The 22308-nt window shown below is 41.8% G+C and overlaps 3 protein-coding genes across 6 annotated transcripts; 2 read left to right on the forward strand and 1 right to left on the reverse strand.

Moving 5' to 3' along the window:
* The first annotated feature begins 374 nt into the window (after positions 1-374).
* TSEN2 (tRNA splicing endonuclease subunit 2) lies at positions 375-9607 on the forward strand. 4 transcript variants are annotated; one of them, XM_026046043.1, is made up of 12 exons: positions 375-447; positions 1994-2180; positions 2426-2507; positions 3221-3257; positions 4117-4651; positions 4772-4849; positions 5426-5476; positions 6146-6284; positions 7217-7253; positions 7913-8024; positions 8642-8731; positions 9238-9607. In XM_026046043.1, the coding sequence occupies exons 2-12, from the start codon at positions 2007-2009 to the stop codon at positions 9295-9297; spliced, it is 1395 nt and encodes a 464-aa protein (XP_025901828.1). In that variant the 5' UTR covers positions 375-447; positions 1994-2006; the 3' UTR covers positions 9298-9607. The 4 variants fall into 4 exon arrangements, with proteins under 4 accessions (XP_025901828.1, XP_025901826.1, XP_025901829.1 ...); XM_026046041.1 differs by lacking the exon at positions 375-447 and adding an exon at positions 1564-1813; XM_026046044.1 differs by lacking the exons at positions 375-447; positions 9238-9607 and adding an exon at positions 1564-1813 and having other exon boundaries at positions 8668-8725.
* Positions 9608-10212: 605 nt separating this feature from the next.
* Positions 10213-12820, reverse strand: MKRN2OS (MKRN2 opposite strand). Its single transcript, XM_026046045.1, has 4 exons — positions 12612-12820; positions 12479-12528; positions 11925-12087; positions 10213-10696 (listed from the first exon to the last, which is right to left on the reverse strand). The coding sequence occupies exons 1-4, from the start codon at positions 12818-12820 to the stop codon at positions 10477-10479; spliced, it is 642 nt and encodes a 213-aa protein (XP_025901830.1). The 3' UTR covers positions 10213-10476.
* Positions 12821-13094: 274 nt separating this feature from the next.
* On the forward strand, positions 13095-20108 carry MKRN2 (makorin ring finger protein 2). Its single transcript, XM_026046107.1, has 8 exons — positions 13095-13133; positions 13409-13537; positions 14571-14740; positions 15505-15809; positions 15943-16157; positions 16585-16695; positions 18681-18825; positions 19463-20108. Exons 1-8 carry the CDS (start codon positions 13108-13110, stop codon positions 19604-19606), a joined length of 1245 nt encoding a protein of 414 aa, XP_025901892.1. The 5' UTR covers positions 13095-13107; the 3' UTR covers positions 19607-20108.
* The last annotated feature ends 2200 nt before the right edge of the window (positions 20109-22308 follow it).

A 22308-nucleotide genomic window follows, 5' to 3' on the forward strand; every position in this document is an offset into this window, starting at 1 on the left:
CTCGGATGACCTAGGCACTTGTAGTAAGCAAAATTTACTACCATTTCTCTGCACTGCCCAGATTTTTTGATTACTCCAGAAATGTGATGTTATTTTTGCATGAGTACATTTTATTCTCTGAGAGTCTAAAACCCAAGGAGCATGGAAAGGGGGTCTTTTGAGATTAAAATACACCAGAGAATTAGTCACTAGCTAGCTGAAGTRAAATGCAAATTGGGCTAGTTTGTCTTCCTGGAACTGAAATTTCATCATCCTCTTTGTTTTTATAGTGGATCCTAACAATACAACCTCAAGATAAGAAAAAGGTTCCTGTATTGCAGTTGCAATTATTATTATGAATTTGGTGAAAAAGACCTAAACTGGAAACAAGCTCAGCATTTATTAAAACGGAACTGAAAAGGGGATGTCTGTTGCTCACAGGCTAGTGAGAATGCCCTTATTACTCAGGTAAGATCCATTTTTTTCTTCTTCTTTTTGTAATTATTATTACAGTACCCTTTTTTTCCCCTCTGAATTCAGCTCTGGCAGTAAGCTGTACAATCACAGTATCTCTCTTAACAAGTTGTGTAAGCAGTATTGCATTATCCCAAGCAGTTGAATGAGTCACTGCAATGTCAAGGGCTTGTTAGCCTGCCAAAAACAATTGCTTCAAGCTGAAAATGCTATCTTCCCCTCACCTCCCACAGCTATAAAATTTCACCCACCCATGTATCTCAAATGTCCCTCATTATGAAGCTCATCATTCATTTCAGGATGGGTGTTCCATAAAAAAAATTCCATTTTCTCTTACTTTTATTGCTTTTAAATTGCCAGCACTGGATGCTTTGTGGTATGCAGCCCTTTCTGCTGCATGGAGATTGGCAGCGGCTAGGGAGAGTTGCAGGGTGCAAGATTGTGGGAGGGTCTCCACAGGATCCAGGCTCTCACTTTCCTACAGGGAACCTGTTTTTGCCCCCCCCCGCCCGAGCTCTCCACTTTGGGCCTGAGGATGGGCAGGACGCAGGCCTGTGGACGTGAGGCTCCCTCTCCGCACGCACGGAGCCCCCTTTCTGCCTGCCCTGCTCGGCCACCCCGGGAAGAACAGCGCGCTGCGCCACGGTCGGACACCGCTGCCAAGCGCTGCCGGCCTCTCCCTCAGGGAGAAGGCGCCTCCGCGCCATGAAGCAACCCCTCAGCCACCCTTCCCTCCACAGCCAACGGTCGCTGAGAGGGCGGGGCCAGAAGCGGCGGGCTCGCGCCGTGCGCACGCGCGCTCGCTTTGCGCGGCCTCCTGGCGCGGCGGCGGGTGCGTGCAGCGGGCGGCGGTCGCTATGGCGACGGGCGGGAAGGCGGGCGCCGTGATGGCGGGCGGCGGGGCCCGCAACCCACCCGGCCGCTCCGCACCGCGCCCCGGGCGCGGCCGCCGGCTCCGGGCGGGCTGTGGGGGCGGGCGGTGTCGCGCTGGGCCCGGCGAGCGGGGTGGGCGGCCCCGAGTTGCTGTCGCCGAGCTGGGCGGCCCCGCGTGAGGCGGGAGCCGAGTTTAAGGCCGAGCGGGCTTTTCCTCCCTCTGCTGGTCACCGCTGTGCGGCCTCCATCGCCAGAGGGTTCCCTCCTGAAGGAGGGAACAACTGTCAAGCTGCTACTGCTGTTTCTTAATATTCTTCTTATTAATGAAGTTTCTCAAAACGATTTACGGTTCATACTATGGTGCTGTGGTTTCTGTTTATGTTCATTCTGTGTTCACTTACTCCCGATCGTAACTTTAGTCCTGTCTGAGGATGGTACATCGCTGGTGCTCCCAAGGCCCTGCAGYGCAGGGGAAAAAGAGTAGCAGGTAACATTGTGGGAAGTAATTTGGTTGAGTTTGTCTGGTGTAGCAGTTCCACAATTAAGCTTGGATATTCTGTAGGCTTTTTGGTAATTTGCTATTAGGAAGAGAATGTTGAAACACTTAAAAGTGCATGAACTTTAAATCTTGACAGTTACCTGTGTCTTTTTTCCCCCTATTTTGAAGAAAACTTTAGGAAATGGCAGAAGCTATTTTCCAGCCCCCAAGAAAGAAAAGAAGAGTTTTTGAGACGTATGAATCTCCCTTTCCCGTGGAAGTAAATGGGAAAGATTTCAGAATATATCAGGCTGAAATTATTAACAACAATATTATTGTGAGGAACCCTGAGGATATTGAACAGCTGTATAGCAAGGTGGTGTACCCTATTTGCACAATATTTCTGGTGTATTCAACATTTAACAGAACAGAATACGTGTTATAATCTTCTCCCTTTTTGTTTCCCTTCCCCTTTTAGCCTCTAATATCTCCCTCCTCTTTTCAAATAAATATGAAACATATACATTTGTAACAAATATGATAAGTATTTTATTCTTAGCCCAGGAAATAAATAAATAAGTTTTGATGATTTAATAAAGATTTTGTTTTTTTTCTTYGAAGGGCTATTTTGGAAAAGGTATTCTTTCGAGAAGTCGGCCGGCGTACAGCATTTCAGATCCCTTACTGGTTACAAAGTGGCAAGGTAAATTGTCCCTATTTCTACTTCCCTCGTTGTTCTAATAGTATTTTTCATTTTTCCTCAGTTATTAATGATTTTGTTTATGAATAAAAAAAAATCTCTATTAGGTCAGCTACTCAATCAAACCAAGCCTGTCTGTCCTCAGAGGTTAAAATAGGATGCCTAGGGAAAAATACATGAACAGGAAAGCATAATTGYTAACTCCTTAGTGCATTCTCCAGCCTACAATGATCTGCTGTTTAGGACCTTTGTAAATCGAGGCAGCAGCTTTGGACTTTTCTTCCAGGAAGTCCATCTTTTCTTGTTTTGATCCTGAACTTTTTAATGTCCATGAAATCATGTGGCAAGAGTATGTGAAAATGTTGAATCCATCAGTAGGCAATTACCTGTTACGTAGTTGTAATCTACCTATAGAAAGACTGTCGTTCATTATCCATCTTCTTGATGACACTTTTTAAGTCTCCGTAGACAAGAGTGGATTTTTAGCGTATTGCACTGCAATTATCTTCTTACAAGCTGGAGAAAAGTAGCAGATTTAGTTGTCTCTCTTGTATAAGCTCTTCCTTCTTTGTTAGTTCTGTACTTTTTCTAATTCTGCTGTGTTCCTGAGATTAGAGGGGAAACCAAAATTGCACCTAGTTTTGAAGATACTTATTATGCCACAGAATATATCAGTGTTTAAAAAAACACATTATTAAAACAATTTTTTTATACAGGTGCTAACGTAAACTTGCCCATAATTGCATCAAAGAAGTAAGTTCTATGTTATCTTTGTATTTTTTGGAAGAAGGTGATTTTAATCTGGGTTTTATTTCACTGATTTTCAGTGTGTTGGTTGTATAGATGTTGTTGACTCGCTGCTATTTATTTTGTTGTCTGTAGTACCTGTGTTAAAATTTCATTTGGGGAAATGAATATTGTATTTTCAATATTTCAATAAGGATAGATACATTCAACTACCTGTAACTTTTGACASAATGAAGATTAATATCTTAAACTACTTTTATTGTTATTCTTCAGAGATATTGGGATTTTGGTAAGACTGAAAATAATTTCTGGTTAGATGTTTACACAGATGTTTTTGCTGTAGCATTGCTGTTTGGAAGGCATTAAAAAAATACTGTTCTTAGTTACCTGTATAATAGATAAGACTATGAAACCTTGGTATATAAAGGCTTAGTTTTCATTATGCAAACTTTGCTTCAAACYATCTTTTCTTAGGGAATTCATTCTGTAAGGTTCCAGGAAGAAAAAGGAGATTTTGCCTGATAAAACTCTTAGGTTTTGAACCTGTTCAGTGGTAGCCCTCAATTTGTGGTTCCTACACATTCCACACTGGCGCTTGTTGCCACAGAAGTTTGAAAGGTCAAAACAAAGCCAGAAAAGGCATCAGAATCTAATGTTGAGCAGCTTAGTCTGTGCATTGTGGCCAAAGGACTGGAGTTTAATTACGTTGTGCATGCTTGTGCTTTACATAGCAGCCTTTGGGRTGAATGTAAATATTTGTTCTATGAGCTGTGCAGGATTAACTATTTTAAGATGCTTATATTTAAGATGTTAGTTAAAGGATGTTATGTCCTAGAACTTTCTGCTTACTTTACTTGTTTGCTAGGTACCAGTATCATGTCCAGTGGGCTAAAAGTATTTTGCAAGAGCAAGGATTTGATGACTGTTCAGTTAGCAAAATTCTTGAAAACTACACTAAGCCTCTTGAGTTGCCTTGCATGAAAAATGATGGAGCTGAAGAAACTGACACATGTTCCAACAAAACGGGCCCAAGCACAGAAAATGCAGAGCTTTCTAGACATTCTTCTACWGACACTGGAAACGTATCTCCAAGTCATGAATGTTGTAATCAGAAGGAAGGCTGCAAGAAAGCCTGTGTGGAAGGAGATCCAGCTCATGATCCTTTGGCCTTGTGTGGTTCTAAAGAACAGGGACCGGTTGACGTAAAAGAGAGAGCTGAAGTGTCTTGCCAGAGGCACGGTTTTCTTGTGCATTGTGGATGCAAGGAGAAGGAAAGCACTGACCCAAAATCTTATGAGTTGGTCACATCAAAAGAATGTACTGCAGAATACGTGTTGGTGCAAGAGGAAGAGGGAAGTAGTTTATGCCCTGAAGATAACCCTGCTGGTGARCAAGCAAATGTAAGGCTAAAGAGTATCCCGTTCTTTTAGAAAGTTTATATTATCATTGCTGCTTCCAGGGTTTATTATTTTTTTGCAGTTTAAAGATTTAGTAATATAGTACTTTTTTTTTTCTTGTAGTCTGTCAAGAAGGAAAAACTAGTATGCAGAAGAAATCCATTCAAGATTTTTGAATATTTACAACTCAGCTTGGAAGAGGTATGTTTCAAATACCATACAATTTAATTTTCTTTTAACCTGTAAAGCAAGCATTAATATATGCTACCACATAACTTAATACTGTTCCTTAAAGATAAGGTTCTCTTGTGTGTCCTAAATATTTGAATTGTTTTGATGATTAAATTCATTTTTAAAAATCCATTTATTACATGATAGGATTTAAAAAAATATATAGAATCCAGTCTCAAACACTTCAGATTGAATAATTCCACCAATAATAGAGGCCAATCATATGAGTTAAGTACTGAGAGTATTGAAACACCAGGAATATGTTTTTTATATAAAGCCTGCTCCAGTTATTCTAAACTTACTAKGTTACATATGATTCAGTGCCTTCAGCTTGAGCATTCCTAAGCACATGCAGTCCTCTGTTTGTTGCAATTTAAAGGTTATATAGAAACATATCAAAGGAGGCCTTCAGGAYGCTTGTTTGTATTGGCATAAGGATTCTGGTATAAAATCAGTTCATGAGTTTTAACCTTTGTTCCAGTGTGGAACATAAATTACAGAAATAGCCTAGATATTAATTAAAATKATTATTATTTTTCTTCCCAGGCGTTTTTCCTGGTGTATGCTCTAGGATGCTTAACTATTTATTATGGGGAGGTAAGAGATTTCATTAATTTTTTATTTTGTTTTGAAAGAAATAGTGTTCATTTAGGTTTGTTTTGGTTTAGTCTGAATGTTTTGTCTTAAATTATTAATGACTGTGGCAATAGCATTTATTGTTACTTTTGARGGAGGGAATACTAGAGTAATTTGGAAATTGTTCTTGTAAACAAATATAATTACTGCTAATAATAATGGTCTTAAATTTTATGTTTAGCAAGAAAAGTACAGACAACTGGGGTCATTCTATGGAAGTTATTAGTTTTGCTGAGGGAAGAAATAAGTATGTGAGAAATAGGAAAAAGCATTCCGCATACTGAAACAAGAAAATTCCTTGGGAATATTAAGCATAAATATATCAAGCTGTTGTTACATGTAATAACAAAACAATTGAAATCTGTGTGTCTAATTAAGATTCRTTAGATCTCTCTTTAAACAAGAGCCTTACAGGATTAGTTTTGAAACATTTAAATAGCTGAATGAAAGGATCAAGTTGCTGTCTCCTAGGGTAAGGACTCCATATTGTATTGCCTGAAGGTTATTTTCTTTGCAGTGGGATTGTGATATTTAGTATGACTTTAATGTTCTACTACATGCAGCTTGGAACAAACTGTTTTATATATGCTGTGATATTGTCAGACTAATGCTTTTTGGTGTGGTTTCTAGGAGCCTTTAACTATTTTGAAGCTATGGGAAATGTTCAGCGAAGTGAAGCCCAATTTTAAAACTACATACATGGCATATCATTACTTCCGCAGTAAGGGATGGGTGCCCAAAGTCGGACTGAAGTATGGAACTGATCTCTGTGAGTAGTTCCTTTTGAAAAAAAGGAATGGTCTTGACTGACCTGACTCCATTTCAGGTGTAACAGTTGGTGCAAGACCCTACTGCCAAAGATGAATTCTGCAGTGAGGCTCCCTTATGATCGCAGCAAACTTTGCCTCTTGCAGTTGGCAAAAGGCATCTTTGGCTAGACTACAGGTTAGCACTAAAATTAGTATATGAGCAGAATATAACATCACACATGCAGCAGCTAAGAAGATATTTTGAAGTCCTGCCATTTTGCTTCATAAGGTTAATAATTGATAAGGGATTGCAATGAAATTACTTTCTGAAATTTTCCTCTTGTACACACATCTTCCCCGTACCACTAATATGATGGTCCTTGGAATAGCAAGCACATAGATGTAGTGTGTAGATACCAACATCTGTAACYGCTTAAGTCATTTACCACAGTCCAGCTGCAATGCGTCTTGTGTGCCATTGAACTTAGAAAAGAAATTTTAAGTGTCTATAGATGGAATTGTGGCAGTATTTAAGTACTTGTGCCTCTCTGCCTCTCTGAAAATTTGCTGTGAACTGCCTCAAAAAGAAGCTGTGACTTACTATGATCTTTCACTTGGACTCCAGTGGTGGTTCAATTTCTATTTTGAAGACAGTATTTAAAGCCTAAGCATCGCAGGAAAAATTCCTCCCTAAATCCTTTTCCCACAGCATCAGTAACTTCACCTCATCTTTGTCGTCTACCTCSTCAGTCCCCTGCCCTCAGTCACCCTGCTGCTTCCATCCTTTTCCTTTCTCTTTTCTCCCTCTCCACTTGCTAGGGCAGCTTAATTCTGAGCAAAATTCAATAGTGTTGAAGTTTTAACTTGTGTAATTACATTTATGAAACACTTTGAAAATACTTTTGGGCCTAGTTTCCATGGGACTAACTCAGGTGTTTCTCTCTYGTTTCAGTGCTGTATCGAAAAGGTCCTCCCTTCTATCATGCAAGGTTTGAAGCTTATGATCTTTGGCTACTTTCTTAGTTTCAAATTAGTAATATTCTGTCACACAATTTTTAATGTCTTCCCTGGTTAAGCACGTATTATTCACCCAGAATACTTTGCCAGATGTATTTCTGTGTTGTGAATTCATGTTGGGTTTGCAGGATTTCTTTCAGCAAAATGCAAAAGAACATAATTGTATGAATTAATTTACAAAATAATATTAAAACATGAGAACAGATGAAATAAGTATATTTGATGTTTGGGAAGAATGCACCTAGAAAACTAATCTGATTTAGTGATACTGACTTTTAAGTTATGGACAATTTCTGTGATTTAGGGAGAAATATGAAGAAAAATGTTTTAGGGAATTATAACTATCTTTATCTAGTAGATTGGTTATAAATGTCAGATTGGCATTTATGAGAATGCTACAAATGTCAGAAGGGTGGAGAGGAAAAGTACCAGCTAGTGCCTTCATGGGTTCTAGTCTCTTCCCTATTTTTCTGGTTAGTTTTCRTAACTTGCTCTACCTTCTGCTGGTTTATTATCTGACTGTGACAACCAGAATCATCACAGATTTTTAGCCTCCAATTCTTAAGTTGCATATTCTTCCTAAAACAATAGTTTCCTTTCTGTGAGCTGTCTTATCTGCTTTGTTTTCCAGTTACTCTGTCATTGCTGAATTAGTTGATGATAATTTTGAAGGCTCTCTTCGAAGATCACTCAGCTGGAAGTCCTTGTCTGGCTTGAACCGAACAACTGTTAATGCTTCTAAGGTAACAGTGCAAGATACTAGTTCTGAAATAGTTCTTGAATGATTAGTCTAAGAGTTTAGATATAAAGAAAACATAATTGGAGTAAGACGGGAAAAATAATCTCTGATTCTGGTCTGCAGAAAAACATGTTGCTGATGGATGAACATGAGTTCTGTTTGCAGATATCCAGATGAATTCTGGAGGCTTTATATTAAAGTTATTTCTCCTCTTGTAACTTCTAAAGATGTGAGGAGAGTAACAGTAGAAAGACCTGAAAGATACTTTTTTGTTTATCACTTTTATGTTTAAACCTCTCCCAATCTCTCCAGATTTGCTTTTGAATCTAGATTTGAGTAGTTCCAGATGGTTTCCTTTATGTTTGATCCTCATATGTAATGATACTCTTCCCATAGTCATGCCACTCAGGTGTTTTGTTACCATTCTAGCTTCTCACAACAGTGTTTTATGCATTTGATAAAGAAAACACTTATTCACAGATCTCTTCCACCATGGCTTACAGGTGCCATCCTATAGAAAAATTAGTATCTGCCTTTCTGGTTAATATAAAGTTGTGTGGAAATAATCAGCTGAAACTCAGGATTTGTCTGTCAGTGAATATGTTCTCCATTTACCAACAGGAACTTATGTTATGTTATTTGATTAGACCATCTGATATGACTGAGAAAGAGATGTCTACACCAGAATGTATGAAAAGAATTAAGGTTCAGGTGAGTAACTATTTCTCTTCTTTGTATATCGAGCTGTGCTTTGGACAGCTCAAGAGTTAGCTACATACTGTACTGTTCRCCCTTTGATTGTTGCTTGCTGTCTAACATGCTTTCATTTTTGCACATATAACTGCAGTAAAAGACCATCCTAGATTCCTTTGTGTCCCAAGACATCAAAAATTCCTCCTAGGCCTTTTGAAGACTAATATCTTCAGATTTAGATTAAGATGCTCTTACTGTGAATATAAGCATTTACATGGAAAAACAGGGAGAAATATGGAGACTCTGAGGTTAATGGATGTTTAAGAATGAAGAGGGAAGAGTGTGTAAGAGACCAGTATACTTCAGGGAAATATAACAATCTCCTGAAAAATTAGATAATAATCTCCTGAAATTTCTCAGTGGTCAGGTAACATACGTCAGTCTGCTAGAGGTTTAATCACTGCTCTGTGATTGTAACTTCCCCCTGCCTCAGCTTCCATAATAACCACCCTTTTGTATTTCAGGAACTGATTGTAAGTCGGTGGGTTTCTTCTCGTGAGCGCTGTGAGCAAGAAGATTCCTAACTGAATCTCTGGGGAAAGAATTTAATCTGTTTAAAACATTGTGAGGAACTACTGCCTCAGAACAGTTTCTATTAGAATATCCCAACAGATGTGCATAAATGCTATTAAATCAAGGTATATGCTGTTTACTGGACAGAATGCTGTATTGAAAAACRTAAGTGAATTGTAGTAATGCATATGAAGGGAGAAAAGTTAAAACTCTTGTGACCCAATTCAGTGTACATTGCTGAAACCTAAGCTCTGCTCTTAAACCAATTCCCAATTACCCCAATTAAGTGAAATTGTACAAAATTATGAACAAACAGAATTTTGTCTTAATTGTATGCTTCTGTATAGTGTGCAGCAATAATGTATAATAGGTAAAAATCCTGTAGAGATTTTTTTTAAATAAAAACAAATTAAAAGGCTTTAAAAAGTCCTAATGTTTTATTTCAGAACTGAAATCCTGAAGAGCATGCTCTTCATTACAGGTGCCACATCAAATGATTATTTTCTAATACTAAGGATCTATCTTGGTTTGAGGAATAAAGGTGCAATATATACAARGAAAAAATATAAAATCTTTTTGGCAAAGAGGCTGGATTTCTTTTTATTATACTTATTAGTAATGAAAGCAGCTTTGCATGTGGTGAATGTGCAGAAAGTCATCAACTTTGGACTTCAGCAGCAGGCAGGCACAAATGCCCTTTTTAATACCCACTCAAAAACAACTCAGTTTGGAAAATAACAAATAAATTTCAGTTTGGAAAATAAGTTTGGACAGTTGGGGAAAATAACATTTTGGTTTACTACAGTTGAAATTTCACAGCTCATCTGTTAGAGACCTTAATTACACAGCAATTACAATTTCCAGTATCTGTCAAGATATCTAGTGCTAGATATCTTGATAGAAAACCTTGTATAGTGAATTTAAGTTAAAATATAGAAATATTTTATCATATGAACAGTTTCCATAGAGATTTTTCAGTAGTGTGCAAATACCAGGTCATTTCATTCACATACACAGATTTAGTCTCATTAGCAGCAAACACCATGACTCTTTCCTAAGAGGTAGGTCTATGTATGTGTAATAAATTGCATTTTTAAATGAAATAACTGGATTCGGTATCTTAAACAATGACAGTTGGATGCTAAGACTTCCTTTTCCTTTTGTAGCTGTTTTAATGTAGCAGCTTGCTYTCAGCACTGTTTTTCTTGTTCAGGATGGTGAACAATATAGAACTCCTTAGCCATTAACTCCCGGTGCAGAGTAATGTATTTGGAAGCTCTCTTTGTCTGTGGGATCACAAATTTCTCTGTGAATTCACTTTTGCTCATGGGCTGCTTCCCTTGTGCAGTCAGCACACTGTTAATAAATGCCAGTGCATATGTGTAGCAATTGTGCTCATGTTCTTCATACCTAAGAGAAATATCTCATTAATAAGTGTTAGCACTAATGCTTGTAAATACTTTGTGTGCAAATTTTACTGAGCAACATAAAAGAGTACTTGTTCTACAACAACCATCATTACTTGCCTTTAATGATGGTGCTTAAATATGCTCTATATAGAGCAGGTTGTAATTTCCAGCCAAGGATGCTGGAAACTGTGACTCTTTCTGCTTCTCTGGCTTTACACACACGGAAATCTATTTCATTTGAGTCACTAACAGCTTCAGTAATTTATACTGTTCCCCCCCACTGCACATTGCTCTTTCCATTGCTCCTGTATAACTGCATTTGATACAGACCTGGTCACACTGCTCTGCTCTTTGCCTGCTCCTCACAATGCTTCTGTAATTGCCTCATCCTGTGTCATTTTCCCCTTATTCTTCCAAGGCCTTCTCTGCTTCATTTTGTCAGTGCCTCCATGGTCTATGTTGATTCAGGAAATTTTGTGCAAGGCCTGCATGTCAGCCTGGAGAATTTATAGAATGTTTTTGCAAAATCTGGAGACCTGCTATCAAAGTCTGGCTCCAGGTAAGGGAGTTGTTCTCTTCAAAGCTTTTTCTAGCCTGTTGAGTGCTTACTGTGCTTACTTCACCAAAATAATATATTAAAGCAAAACATCTGGGTAACTTTGAGACCATCATCTCTGTATAGTGGAAAGCCCCTAGAAATTGCACTGCAAAAAAGGTTGGGTTCGCTTCTGCTCCACGTTTAGTCTGCAAAGCACGGCAGTGGGTCCTAACTTTCTACTTCAATTAACACTTCACAGACTTGTGGGGKTTTTTTTTAACAAATACTCTTAAGTAAGGGCCAGTTCAAAAGCTGATGCTTTGTTGAAGCACAAGCTGCTTTGTCACCAGCAGGCTTTGGGATGTGGCAGCAAGTTTTGGCTGGGCTCCTTGTAACTTGTAACACCATCAACAGGCATCAACCTAAGGCACAGCCGAAAACGAATGGAATGTCCCACTTGGAATATATGTGGAAGCTTTTCTGTATTTATACAAAACAAAATGCTACAAAGTAGCTAGAAGAGGTGATCTCTGACAATGAGAAAATGATCTAGATGGTAAACTCTGAACAAGAATCACTTTAAATCCAAATCCACCTAACACGGTTGAATTCTAGAGCAAATAATTATAGAATTGCATTTCTGGATTTCTCTAGATTTGTAGCCTTTCTTAACACCTTCTGAGTGGCCTACCTGTGAGGTAGCCAGTTTTCTCCAGCAGAAAATTCCTCTAGGAGTGTATCCCACTGGTGAAGAAGCCCAAACATATCTGGSTGTACCAGTGGGACACTAATACACTGTTCCCATCCGGATTCATCTTTGTGAACACCCTCTTCATCGTAGTTATATACAATACCTGAAAAGGAAGAGCAAGAGGTAGCACTAAAGAAATGGCTTTATCTGCTATTCTCGGGGATGAGGCTGCTGATTTTTTTGTAATGCCCATCTTTTTCTTCAAGGAACTGTTCACCTTGTTCACTGCAGTGTCACATACCTTTTGGTAATAATGAGGACAACTTTAAGAACAGGAAGGCTKCTTTTTTAACTGCCCAACAAGGCCACCTCTGTATTAAATAACCGCCCCCCGATCGAGGCCTGGCAGGAGCTGCAGGAGCCTGCGCGGGGAGGTCACCGCGGAGGGCTCGGGGAGCGAGACCAGCCCCATGGGCCACTCCGGGCACGGAACCCTCCGCGCGGGGGCCCGAGGACCCGCAGRGCCCGCCCGCCCCCACCTCCCGGGCCGTTACCGCGGCTGCTGCTTATCCCCACGTGCAGATCGCCCGCCCCGTCGTAGCCCCTGCAAGACAAAGCGAGGGTCGGCGCCGCGGCCCGTGGCGCCGGCGGCCCCGCTCGAGGCGGCCCCGCGCCCGGGCCGCGCACCCGAGGAAGGAGGCGCCGCTCGCGGGCCGCAGCAGGAAGGCGCCGCGCTGGCCGTGCCCGCGGCGGAAGGGGCTGGGGAGGCGCACGGGGGCGGCGGGCAGCGCGGCGCCGCGCAGGGAGCGGCCGCAGGCGGGGCAGCGCTSCGGGACGCGCCGGCAGAAGATGTCGGGCCCGCAGTGCTGCAAGCGCACAATGGCCGCCGCCGCCATCTTGCCGCCGCTCAGCTCCTGCCCCGGCCGCTCCACCCGCCCCCGGCCCGGCCGGCCCAGCCGCCGCCTCCCGCCGCCGCCCGCCCCTACGGTTCAGCTGGGCGGCGCTCTAGCCCGGCCCCCCCGCCTCCCTACGGCGGCGCGGTGCGGCGGGGAATAGCGTCCGCCTCGCGGAGGGGGCGGGGAGTGCGCGAGGCGGCGCCGCGTTCTGCCGGGGCTAAGCGGAACCAAGAGCGCACGGCGCGGGGAGCCGGCCGGGCGGCGGCGCCGGCGGGGCGGGGGCCAAGATGAGCACGAAGGAGGTGACCTGCAGGTGAGCGCGGCCGCGACGGGCCCGAGCGCGGCCTCGGCGCCTTCGGGGCATGGCCGTCCCCTCCCCRCCCCTCCGGGGCCGCGTCCTGCGGCCTCGCGCCGCTACCCCGCTGTGCCCCCATCCTGGGAGCCCCGAGTGCCGCTCTGCCCGAGCCCCCGGGCCCCGCGCCGCGGTAACCGGCCTGGCGAGCGGGGGCCGGTGCCGCTGGTCCGTGTGCGCGCGGCCGGCAGGGCGGGCCGGGGCGCGGGGCCGCTGTGACCGCGCCGCGCCCGCAGGTACTTCGTGCAGGGAGTGTGCCGGGAGGGCAGCAAGTGCCTCTTCTCGCACGACCTGGCGAGCAGCAAGCCCTCCACCGTGTGCAAGTACTACCAGAAGGGCCAGTGCGCCTACGGCAGCCGCTGCAGGTAAGTAACCTTACCGGGCGGAGGCCGGGRGCCCCAGCGGATGCGAGTTAGGGAAGGATGAGGCTTCCAACTGCCAAAAGGCAGGAAACGGTGCGTTAAATAATGAGCTCCTTTTTGTGTGTGTGTCTTGTTTATTTGCAAAAGCAGCTTATGGTTGCAATACTGTTTGGCTCTATTTTAGCTTCATCAATTATGCTGTGGAAATGAAACTTCAGCTTCGAGTGTGTTTTCACACACGCTTTTTGTAACATTTAAGAATGGTTAAATGTTAGAAGCAGAAGCTGCACTGTGAACCTTTGTAGCAAGCAACACCTGATGGAATCGTCTGCCTTGCGTGTTGCTGAGGCAGGTGGCCGTGGGCAGTGCTGCGGGGCATCCCTCGGCTCGTGGCACGGACAGCACAGCCGGGCTCCCCGGGTCTGCTGGCGTGTTGGAGGACTTGCAGCTCTGTGTTGGAGCAAGGGATTTTTACGGGAAAGTGGCACCTGTGCACTGATTACTTCTGTCCTGATGCTGGAGAACAATTCCAGAGCTCTGCAGGATGCTTGGGGGCCTTTCCTAGCCTGTGTTCAAATACTGCATCTTCTGTGGGGGCACAAAGTTTGTGTCTCTGCTTGTGTGGGGAATGCGAGCACTCACAAAATGTCAGTCATGGCTACACAGCACTTTGATGTCGCTTCTTAGAGAAACGTCAGCAAACCTGTTTGTTTGTGTGAGGGAATGACGAGGATCTACTTTAACGTTCCCATGAATAATGCTCTCCTGGACATGCAACCTGTCTCTGGGGAGAAAAATACCAGTGAGCGTTCGGAGGCATCCGTTTGCTTACATGCCTCAGGGAGACCCAGCAGCCTTGTGGCTTGGCTTTGTAAGGGCCTGAGCTATTGAGTCAACTTCTTGTCAAAGCAGCCGTTCCTTAAAGAGGGCTCTTCAGGTTAATGTTATAAAGGCAGGGGTGTTACCGGGGGAGCTCTCTGCTTCCCCGCYGCCGGTTCCGTCTTTGCAGCGCCCGCTCTGCCTCTCYCCRCGGCAGGTACGACCACACGCGGCTGCCTGCGGCGGGGCCGGYGCCGCCTCGCCCGCCCGCAGCCCCTCACGGCCCCCGCGCGCAGCCCGGCGCCCAGCCCGGCGCCCCCGTCATCAGGAGCAAAGTGCGTGAGACCACCCGGCGCGAGAAGAAGACCCTGGTGCTGCGGGACAGAAGTGAGTGCTGCTCTTCCAGTCTCCCAGCCTTGGGTCATTAGACCCAAGGGTCATTAGAGAGTCATTAACCTCTAATTAATGTTAATGCCCTGACGGCCAGAGAGGGGATCAGGGTGTTTCTGGCTTCCTGAGGCCTCTTCTGTATAAAGACTCATGCCGGCCAATACCTTTTGGCCAATACCTTTTAATCACATCAGTTTTAACTAGCTCGTTTTTAACCTCATCTTCCCCAACAGATTTTTTCTTCTTCAGGATTCCTTACCTCTCAGAGTTATTTTTTGCATATTTTTCTCAACACAAAGGCATTTGAGCTGGGGAGAACTTAGCTGCTTGTTGTCTGTGTGTTGTTGTGTTGGGGACTAACTTGCATTCGGGAGCACTAGTACAGAGACCTCGCTCTGTGCCTGGTGTCTCAGGGCAAGGGAGCCAGCCTTCCTGCAGCAAGTAGGTCTGCACGCTTCCCACCCCCTTCTCTTGCCTGCTTAATGTGCTGGTTGCCTTTCTGTGGATTTGGAGGATTTTTGTTCTCGTTTAAACAATAGAACAWGCTGCAAGAAGCTTAAAATCAGATTTTGCAGTGGCAAGTTTGATTGTAATAGTTTTTGTGGTTTGTGAGTGAAAGGGGCGAAAAGATGTGAAGATTTCCTCTAGGGAATTTTTTTTTTTTCCAAACTGGCCATCACTAAAAAGAAAGCATATGGAGCTTTATGTGTAACTTTTATGCAGTGCCTTGAATGGTTCATATTATGTTTCTGTTTCTTAAGATCTGTGTGGTTCRAATGAAGAAAAGCAGAAACCCAGTGCCACAAGCGATTTGGTATGTTGCAGTGACAAAAACGAGAGTGTGGAAGTGAAGCCCCATTCGTACTTGGAAGCTATTTGCAGCGGGCTGGAAGATCCGTCAGGCGGGGGCTCGTGCGTGGACGGCGAGCAGCTGTGCCCGTACGCTGCCGCAGGCGCCTGCCACTTCGGCGAGCGCTGCCTCTACCTCCACGGAGATGTCTGTGAGATCTGCGGCTTGCAAGTGCTTCACCCCTTCGACCAAGAACAGAGGAAGGCTCACGAGATGGTAAAGTCGAAATGAAATGATGTTCTTGGTGTTCGTTGTTTCTCCTTTAGGAYGTTCCTTTCAATAGTCACTGTTTTGCAAGGCTTAGACTGGTATGTGGGGCGTAATAACCAGTTACCTGTCTCCATGGCAGATGTGTATGGCGACGTTTGAGCACGAGATGGAGAAGGCCTTTGCCTTTCAGGCGAGTCAGGACAAAGTGTGCAGCATATGCATGGAAGTGGTGTATGAAAAACCGTCAGCCTCCGAGAGGAGGTTTGGGATTCTTTCCAATTGCAATCATACCTACTGTTTGTCCTGCATCCGGCAATGGCGGTGTGCCAAGCAGTTCGAGAATCCCATCATCAAGTAAGTTCAGGTTAACCAGACTGTTCTTTCTGTGGCCTGTGAGATGGACTCACCTGTGTGCTCTGTGTCCAGAAATAATCTGTGTCCAGAAATAATCTGGACACAGATTATGTCCAGAAATAATCTGGACACAGAATCTGGTCGTGAAGGACTCTGTGGCTGTAAGCATCAGATGTTAGTAAGATCTGAACTCAAAGGAAAAAAAAAAATCCTGGGTCCAAGTGTCCAGTTAGGACAGCTTCCTGTCATACCTCTTAAAAAAATACTTTAGTTACAGATACCCTGACACCAAGGTTGAAAATATTTTCAATCCTTTACCAAAACASAGTTTTTTTGTCGCAACCTTCATAATAAATGAGGCCTGTGACTCATTTGATTCCTGTCAGGAGTAACAGAGTTTTTTGCCTGTTTGTCTCGCTACATTTAGGTCTTGTCCAGAGTGCCGCGTGATCTCGGAGTTTGTCATTCCTAGTGCATACTGGGTGGAAGACCAGGAGAAGAAGAACAAGCTGATTGAAGCATTTAAGCAGGGAATGGGGTAAGTTCATTAACTACAAGTACAGTTTATATTGTCCTTAAGATATTCCAACACTTGATCAGTCAAAAAGCATGTATTTTTAAAAGTTCTTTGCACAATTATAAACCATTCTACAGAACTCTAAATCTCTGGTGGAGGCACCCTGCCTTTTTCTTTTTTATTAAATACTTGCGGTTGCTCTGCAAAGTTCTGTGAAAGGTCTGTCGTAATTGTAGATTTGTAGATGAGAAGTTATTCTAATCTGTCRTGGTCTGAAATGTTGAGGCTATTTCAGTCCACTTGCTGAAGTTGGATTTACATGTTTTCTGCTGTCTGGAATACTAGGCCCTTCTGTAAGTAAGAGAAGCAAATATGGAGGGAAAAATATTTTTTTTAATGCTAGTCTCTTAGAAATATAGGATAATACCTCAGGAAAATACTTGGTAATTTCTGCTGGAACTGGAAAAAAAAAGTATTGCATGAATTAATTTCCTTTATTGTCTAATAAAGATCTGTCTGCTTATTGGAGCATTGGAAAGTTCTGCTAAGGGATAGGTTTAATGGGGCTTTGCACATCTCTGCTTGCCTGGAATATGTAAGGGTTCGCTAGCTCACAAGGCAGTAAGATAGCATTACTTTTCTTATTGCCCACTCCTTTTAATGATAAGCAAGTAGGATTTTTGTTGTTTGGTGCTTCAGCTGAGCCTATCATGACTATTTTTCAAAAAGTTGTGTGGCTTTATTCTTTGATGTGAAGTGACCCTTTAAACTTGCTCTTTGGAGAGGACCTCTTATGGAGCAAATAATCATAGCTCAGATCTGTGCTTAGCTGTTGTCAGTAGTGTTTATGCTTCTTGGAAAACTTGAACTTTCTAAAGTCATATTTTAACTTAGCAGAAAAAAATGCTGAAAGCATTACTGCAAAGGAAGTGTTAATTCAGTGTGGTTTTATCTTATATGGAGGAATAACGTTTGAATAGTCTCACTCTAAGGACCTTTGGATACTGTTTATTTCTAATATCTCACCCCTCCTGTGTTGTTGTAAATTACTAAGAATTGTGAAGGTAATGAGTTCTGGGTTCAAAGTTTAGCAGTTTCTAAACTGGGCCTGTTTTCTCTGGAGAAGAGACAGCTCAGAGGGGATATGATTAATATGTATAAGTTCAGGAAGGGAGAATGCAGGGAGGAAGGGGACAAGCTGTTCTCACTGGTGGCCAGCAATAGGACGAGGGGTAATGGCCACAAGCTGAAGCATAAGAAGTTCTGTCTCCAGGTGAGGAGGAACTTCTTTMCTGTTAGGGTGACAGAGCAGTGGAACAGGCTGCCCAGGGAGGTTGTGGAGTCTCCTTCTCTGGAGGTCTTCAAAACCCGCCTGGATGCCACCCTGTGCCACATGCTCTAGGTGTGCCTGCTTGAGCAGGAAGGTTGGACTAGATGATCTKTAGAGGTCCCTTCCAACCTTAAATATTCTGTGAATCTGTGAATCTGTAAACGTCTATATGCTAAATAAGGTAGCCTTGTTTTGATTTGCTTTGTTAGAATGACAAGTAGTGTTACTATTTGGATTTTGGACTTTGTCATACTTTTAGATAAAAGAGGGAATTTGGATAAATAAAGTGCTTCAGTGCTTGTGCACTCTTTTTGGCCTAAGTACAATAATGCACTGTGTCTATAGCCAGAACTATGGGGAAGGAATGCTAGAAAATTAGCAAGAGACTTGTTCCTTATGATGAAAATATGTCTCCATGCAGCATAGGTGGCATCCATCACTTATCACTTAAGTTTTTAGACATTAGATGCTGCTTGTGTAGTCCCTTGTTCACTTTTAATTACTGTTACCATTTATTTTGACTGCCGTTAGAGAAGAGCAGTGCAAAACTACTCTTGATGTTACAGGAGCAGCATCCTGCAGCACTAAGTGAGGACAAGATAAGCAGCTAGGGYGAGTGAACTGTATTTGCTTTCTTGCTACCTGAAGGCATAACTCTCTATCCTCATCAAATCAGGAAAAAAGCGTGCAAGTACTTTGAACAAGGAAAGGGAACTTGCCCATTTGGAGGAAAGTGTCTCTACCTTCATGCTTATCCGGATGGGAGACGAGCGGAACCTGAAAAGCCAAGGAAACAGCTCAGCTCGGAGGGGACCGTGCGGGTGAGGGAATACTCGCATCAAGTGTAATTAAAAACCATCTTAGAATATGAAGTGTTATTTCACTAAGGCTGTGCTTTGTTTGAAACATGGAAGAAGTCAAAGAAATTTTTTTTTCTTTGTTAGGTAACTAAATGAAAGTTACCTTTAGTAGAAAAGAAAATGCTGGTTTGGTTTTTGGTTTTGAAACAGCCCTTCTCGTTGCAAAATTTTTTCCAAAGGGGTTCCACAGTTAGAGCTTTCACCTGTAGTATTAAAAACTGATCTTATTTAACTGTTGCCAGCAATCTGTGAGCAGCTAAAATGRTTAAAGCCGTTTCAGTTATTTGCTATTGCTTGGCCACTGTTCCAAATGATCAAGACTGGCTTAATACTAAAAATAGTTAAATATAGCTCATTAGTATTAGTTAGTTTGACCTAAACTATTATTTATATTGTAGCATTAAACAGAGTAATTGAGAATTTGAACTTAATTGCAAGTAGGGTGGAGGGTGTTAGTAAAACTATAAGGCTTGGTTTGCACTAGTATTTAACTCTGGACATGACTTTTTTTTTTAATGAAACAATAATACAGCAAAGTATTTTGTTTAAATGGGGATAGGCACTGGTTCATGCTAAATCMGTCTTTCTTCTATTGCAGTTCTTCAATTCTGTTCGCCTCTGGGACTTTATTGAAGACAGAGAAAGTAGGACTGTGTCCAGTGCAGATGATGAAGTAACAGAACTGGGAGATCTTTTCATGCACCTTTCTGGGGGTGATGAGGATTCTGCTACTTCTCAATAAAGAGTGAAAGGTGCTTTCGTGAATAGCAATCCAACTATCTATTTACTTTTTACAGCACAGATGGAATGAATGTGCCCTGTGGTTTACTGACGGAGACCTGGTAAATCTTACAAATAACTCTAAAAATATATCTTAGAATTTTTGTTGCCGTATAGAACCTAAGTTGATTGCATGGAAAAATCCCTTAATCCCACAAGGGTGTTCTCTCTCTTTGGCCTAAGATGCTGTCTTGTAAATTGAGTGGTAGTGTAAATACAGCTCCTCTCATATCCTTTAAAGCTTAAACTGTTGCTAAATCTGTTTGGGGTTGTTTTTTTTAAATTTTTCCTTGCTAAGTCGACTAAAGTAGAACTGGCACTGGAATCACCACGTMCATCAGAATTGTTACAATACTGATCAGGTTTTTAGAAGTACATAACATGAATGGATAACTTTTGGTATTCATTACAATGGCAATATTTACTTTTTTGTTCAGTTTAATGAGTTGAAATGTGTAACATGCAGGAAAACCTTGGCTTGGGTTATATGAAGTAGCCCAAATTAAATGAAGTAATCAAAAAATATTTTCTGAGCTGTCAATGATCTTATAGTTTGCAACTGTACAAAATAAATCAGTTACAGGAGAAGCAATTAGTTTTTACTGTTGGTTATTGTAATTGTGTGGGTGGTAGATGCTTAGGCTTTCCCTCCTCTATGTGTTTGTAACATAGTAAGGTATGTGTCTTTCTGAAACCGTTTTACTCTAAATAGTTCCATTTCTATATGTCCCTGATCCCCAGGCTCAACCAGCAGACACTGCTAATGCACAACAGGTAAGGGTTCAATTATCGTCCAGATTTAGCTGGTGGGGTGAGAAGCTGACTTGGATGGGTTGCTTGTCTGCACAGGGCACGTYAGAGAACTCGAACATGTCAGAACGCTTGATGGTTGAGACAAATTCTTTGCATTGTAGGGAGGAAAAAAAAAGTGTATTTAAAGGAGTAAGATTTATTAAGTAAGGTATTACTGCCAAGAGGGAGATTCAGATGAAGATTCAAGATGAACATTCAAGAATTCCTGCCAAGACATTATTTTCTACCTCAAAATACTTACACCACTTAGCCTTCCCAGTGAAGCTTATTTCTAGCATGCACATTTGTTTTGAAGAGTATTTCAAGTGGCAAACTGGGGGAGCCAGAATAGAGGTTTGTAAAGTACTCAATGGAGAGCATGTTCTTTATCTTATAGCTAAACAAGATATTTTTTAATTTACTTTACCCTAAGAAGAGACATAAACCAGGTAACGATAGCTTGAAATGGAAAAAAAGATGCCGTTAATGTTCTCCCTAGGCAGTTTTGAAAAACAAGGTAAGTTTTATAAGAGCAATATGGTTTAGAAAATGAGACCATTTAAATTTGTCATTTAACAGCTTTCATCTACYTAAGCCAACATCCCATACTGGTCAAAATGAATCTTCTTGCTTTTACCAGAAGTATTTAAAGAGGTACATAACCTGTTTTAAAATTTAAGAGTGGTGGGTTTTTTTCCTCATTCTTTTTCCCCCCTTAAAAATATTGTCTTACTAAACTGATGGTAAAGTGAGATRTAAATGAAGGTTAGAGAGGGCTGCAGTTAAATACCAAGAACACCATTAAAGTACATGAACAACTCTATGAACACAGGTTTCCTCGATATAGTTTTTAGCATACAAATTTTATAGTCATGCTATTATTATCTAAGAGTTAATATTCTGCCTTCTTTTCTAATTTTATACTAAGCTTTGTCCTGACATTTATTCTGACGACAAAGAGTCTATATGTAATTTTTAAACACCTTTCATTCTTAACTTGCTTGATTGCTTGGAGTTCCTCTCTTGCCTTCATAATAGTTTTGTGCTTTTTTTTTTTTTCCCCTCTTGCTGCAAATTAAGAAACTTATTGTGACTTTGTTAAAGGCAGTTGAGAATTGCAGATGCACATGAGCAAAATTCACAGCAACCATCTCTATTTTGCCTAATAAATTTTAGTCTAGGTTCAGGTGACAGTGGTTATACTCATAATTTCTATTTACTCATTAGACTTCAGCAATATAATGAGGATAGCAGCCCTATACACTGTGAGGCACATAAAACCCCAAGCTTCTAGTCCAAAAATGGAAACTTCTGTTCTTTCTCGAATGCACATACTTAAGCAGAAAGCTATTAAACAGAAGTTATTAAATTAAACCACCTATTTTCTATAGACTTCAGGCATGACAAAACATTAACCTCCAGGTAGGTAAAAAACAGATTTGTGTAAGATGAAATGCAGAGCAAAAATGGTAGTTATTTATCTTGAAAGCTCATTCATTTATCTTAAATGAGCAGATGCTGCTCTAAAATTATGACAGTACAGTAAGAACCACCTTGTAATCAAAGTGATTGGAAAAATACTTAATGTTGTCATCAAAAGTGTGATTTTGTAAGGAAACTGCTAATATTTAACCTAGTAACTTTTAAAAATATATTCAGAACATCCTTTTCGGAATTTTTCAAAACTAGTTCTATACAAATGACGACACTGTATCTTAAACCTAAAATTTAATTTATTTTATTAAAATAAGATAATCAGAGGAACCTTGGCTTACAATAAATGCATTTTCTCAGGAGCAATAAAAACAAAATTAAAACCCAAATCAGCAAGAAAAACTGCATATGCTCAGTTTCCTCTTGATAGTGCATCTC

This window comes from Nothoprocta perdicaria, unplaced genomic scaffold (assembly GCF_003342845.1).
Source record: "Nothoprocta perdicaria isolate Ctin4 unplaced genomic scaffold, notPer1 scaffold_42, whole genome shotgun sequence".
NCBI lineage: Eukaryota > Metazoa > Chordata > Aves > Tinamiformes > Tinamidae > Nothoprocta > Nothoprocta perdicaria.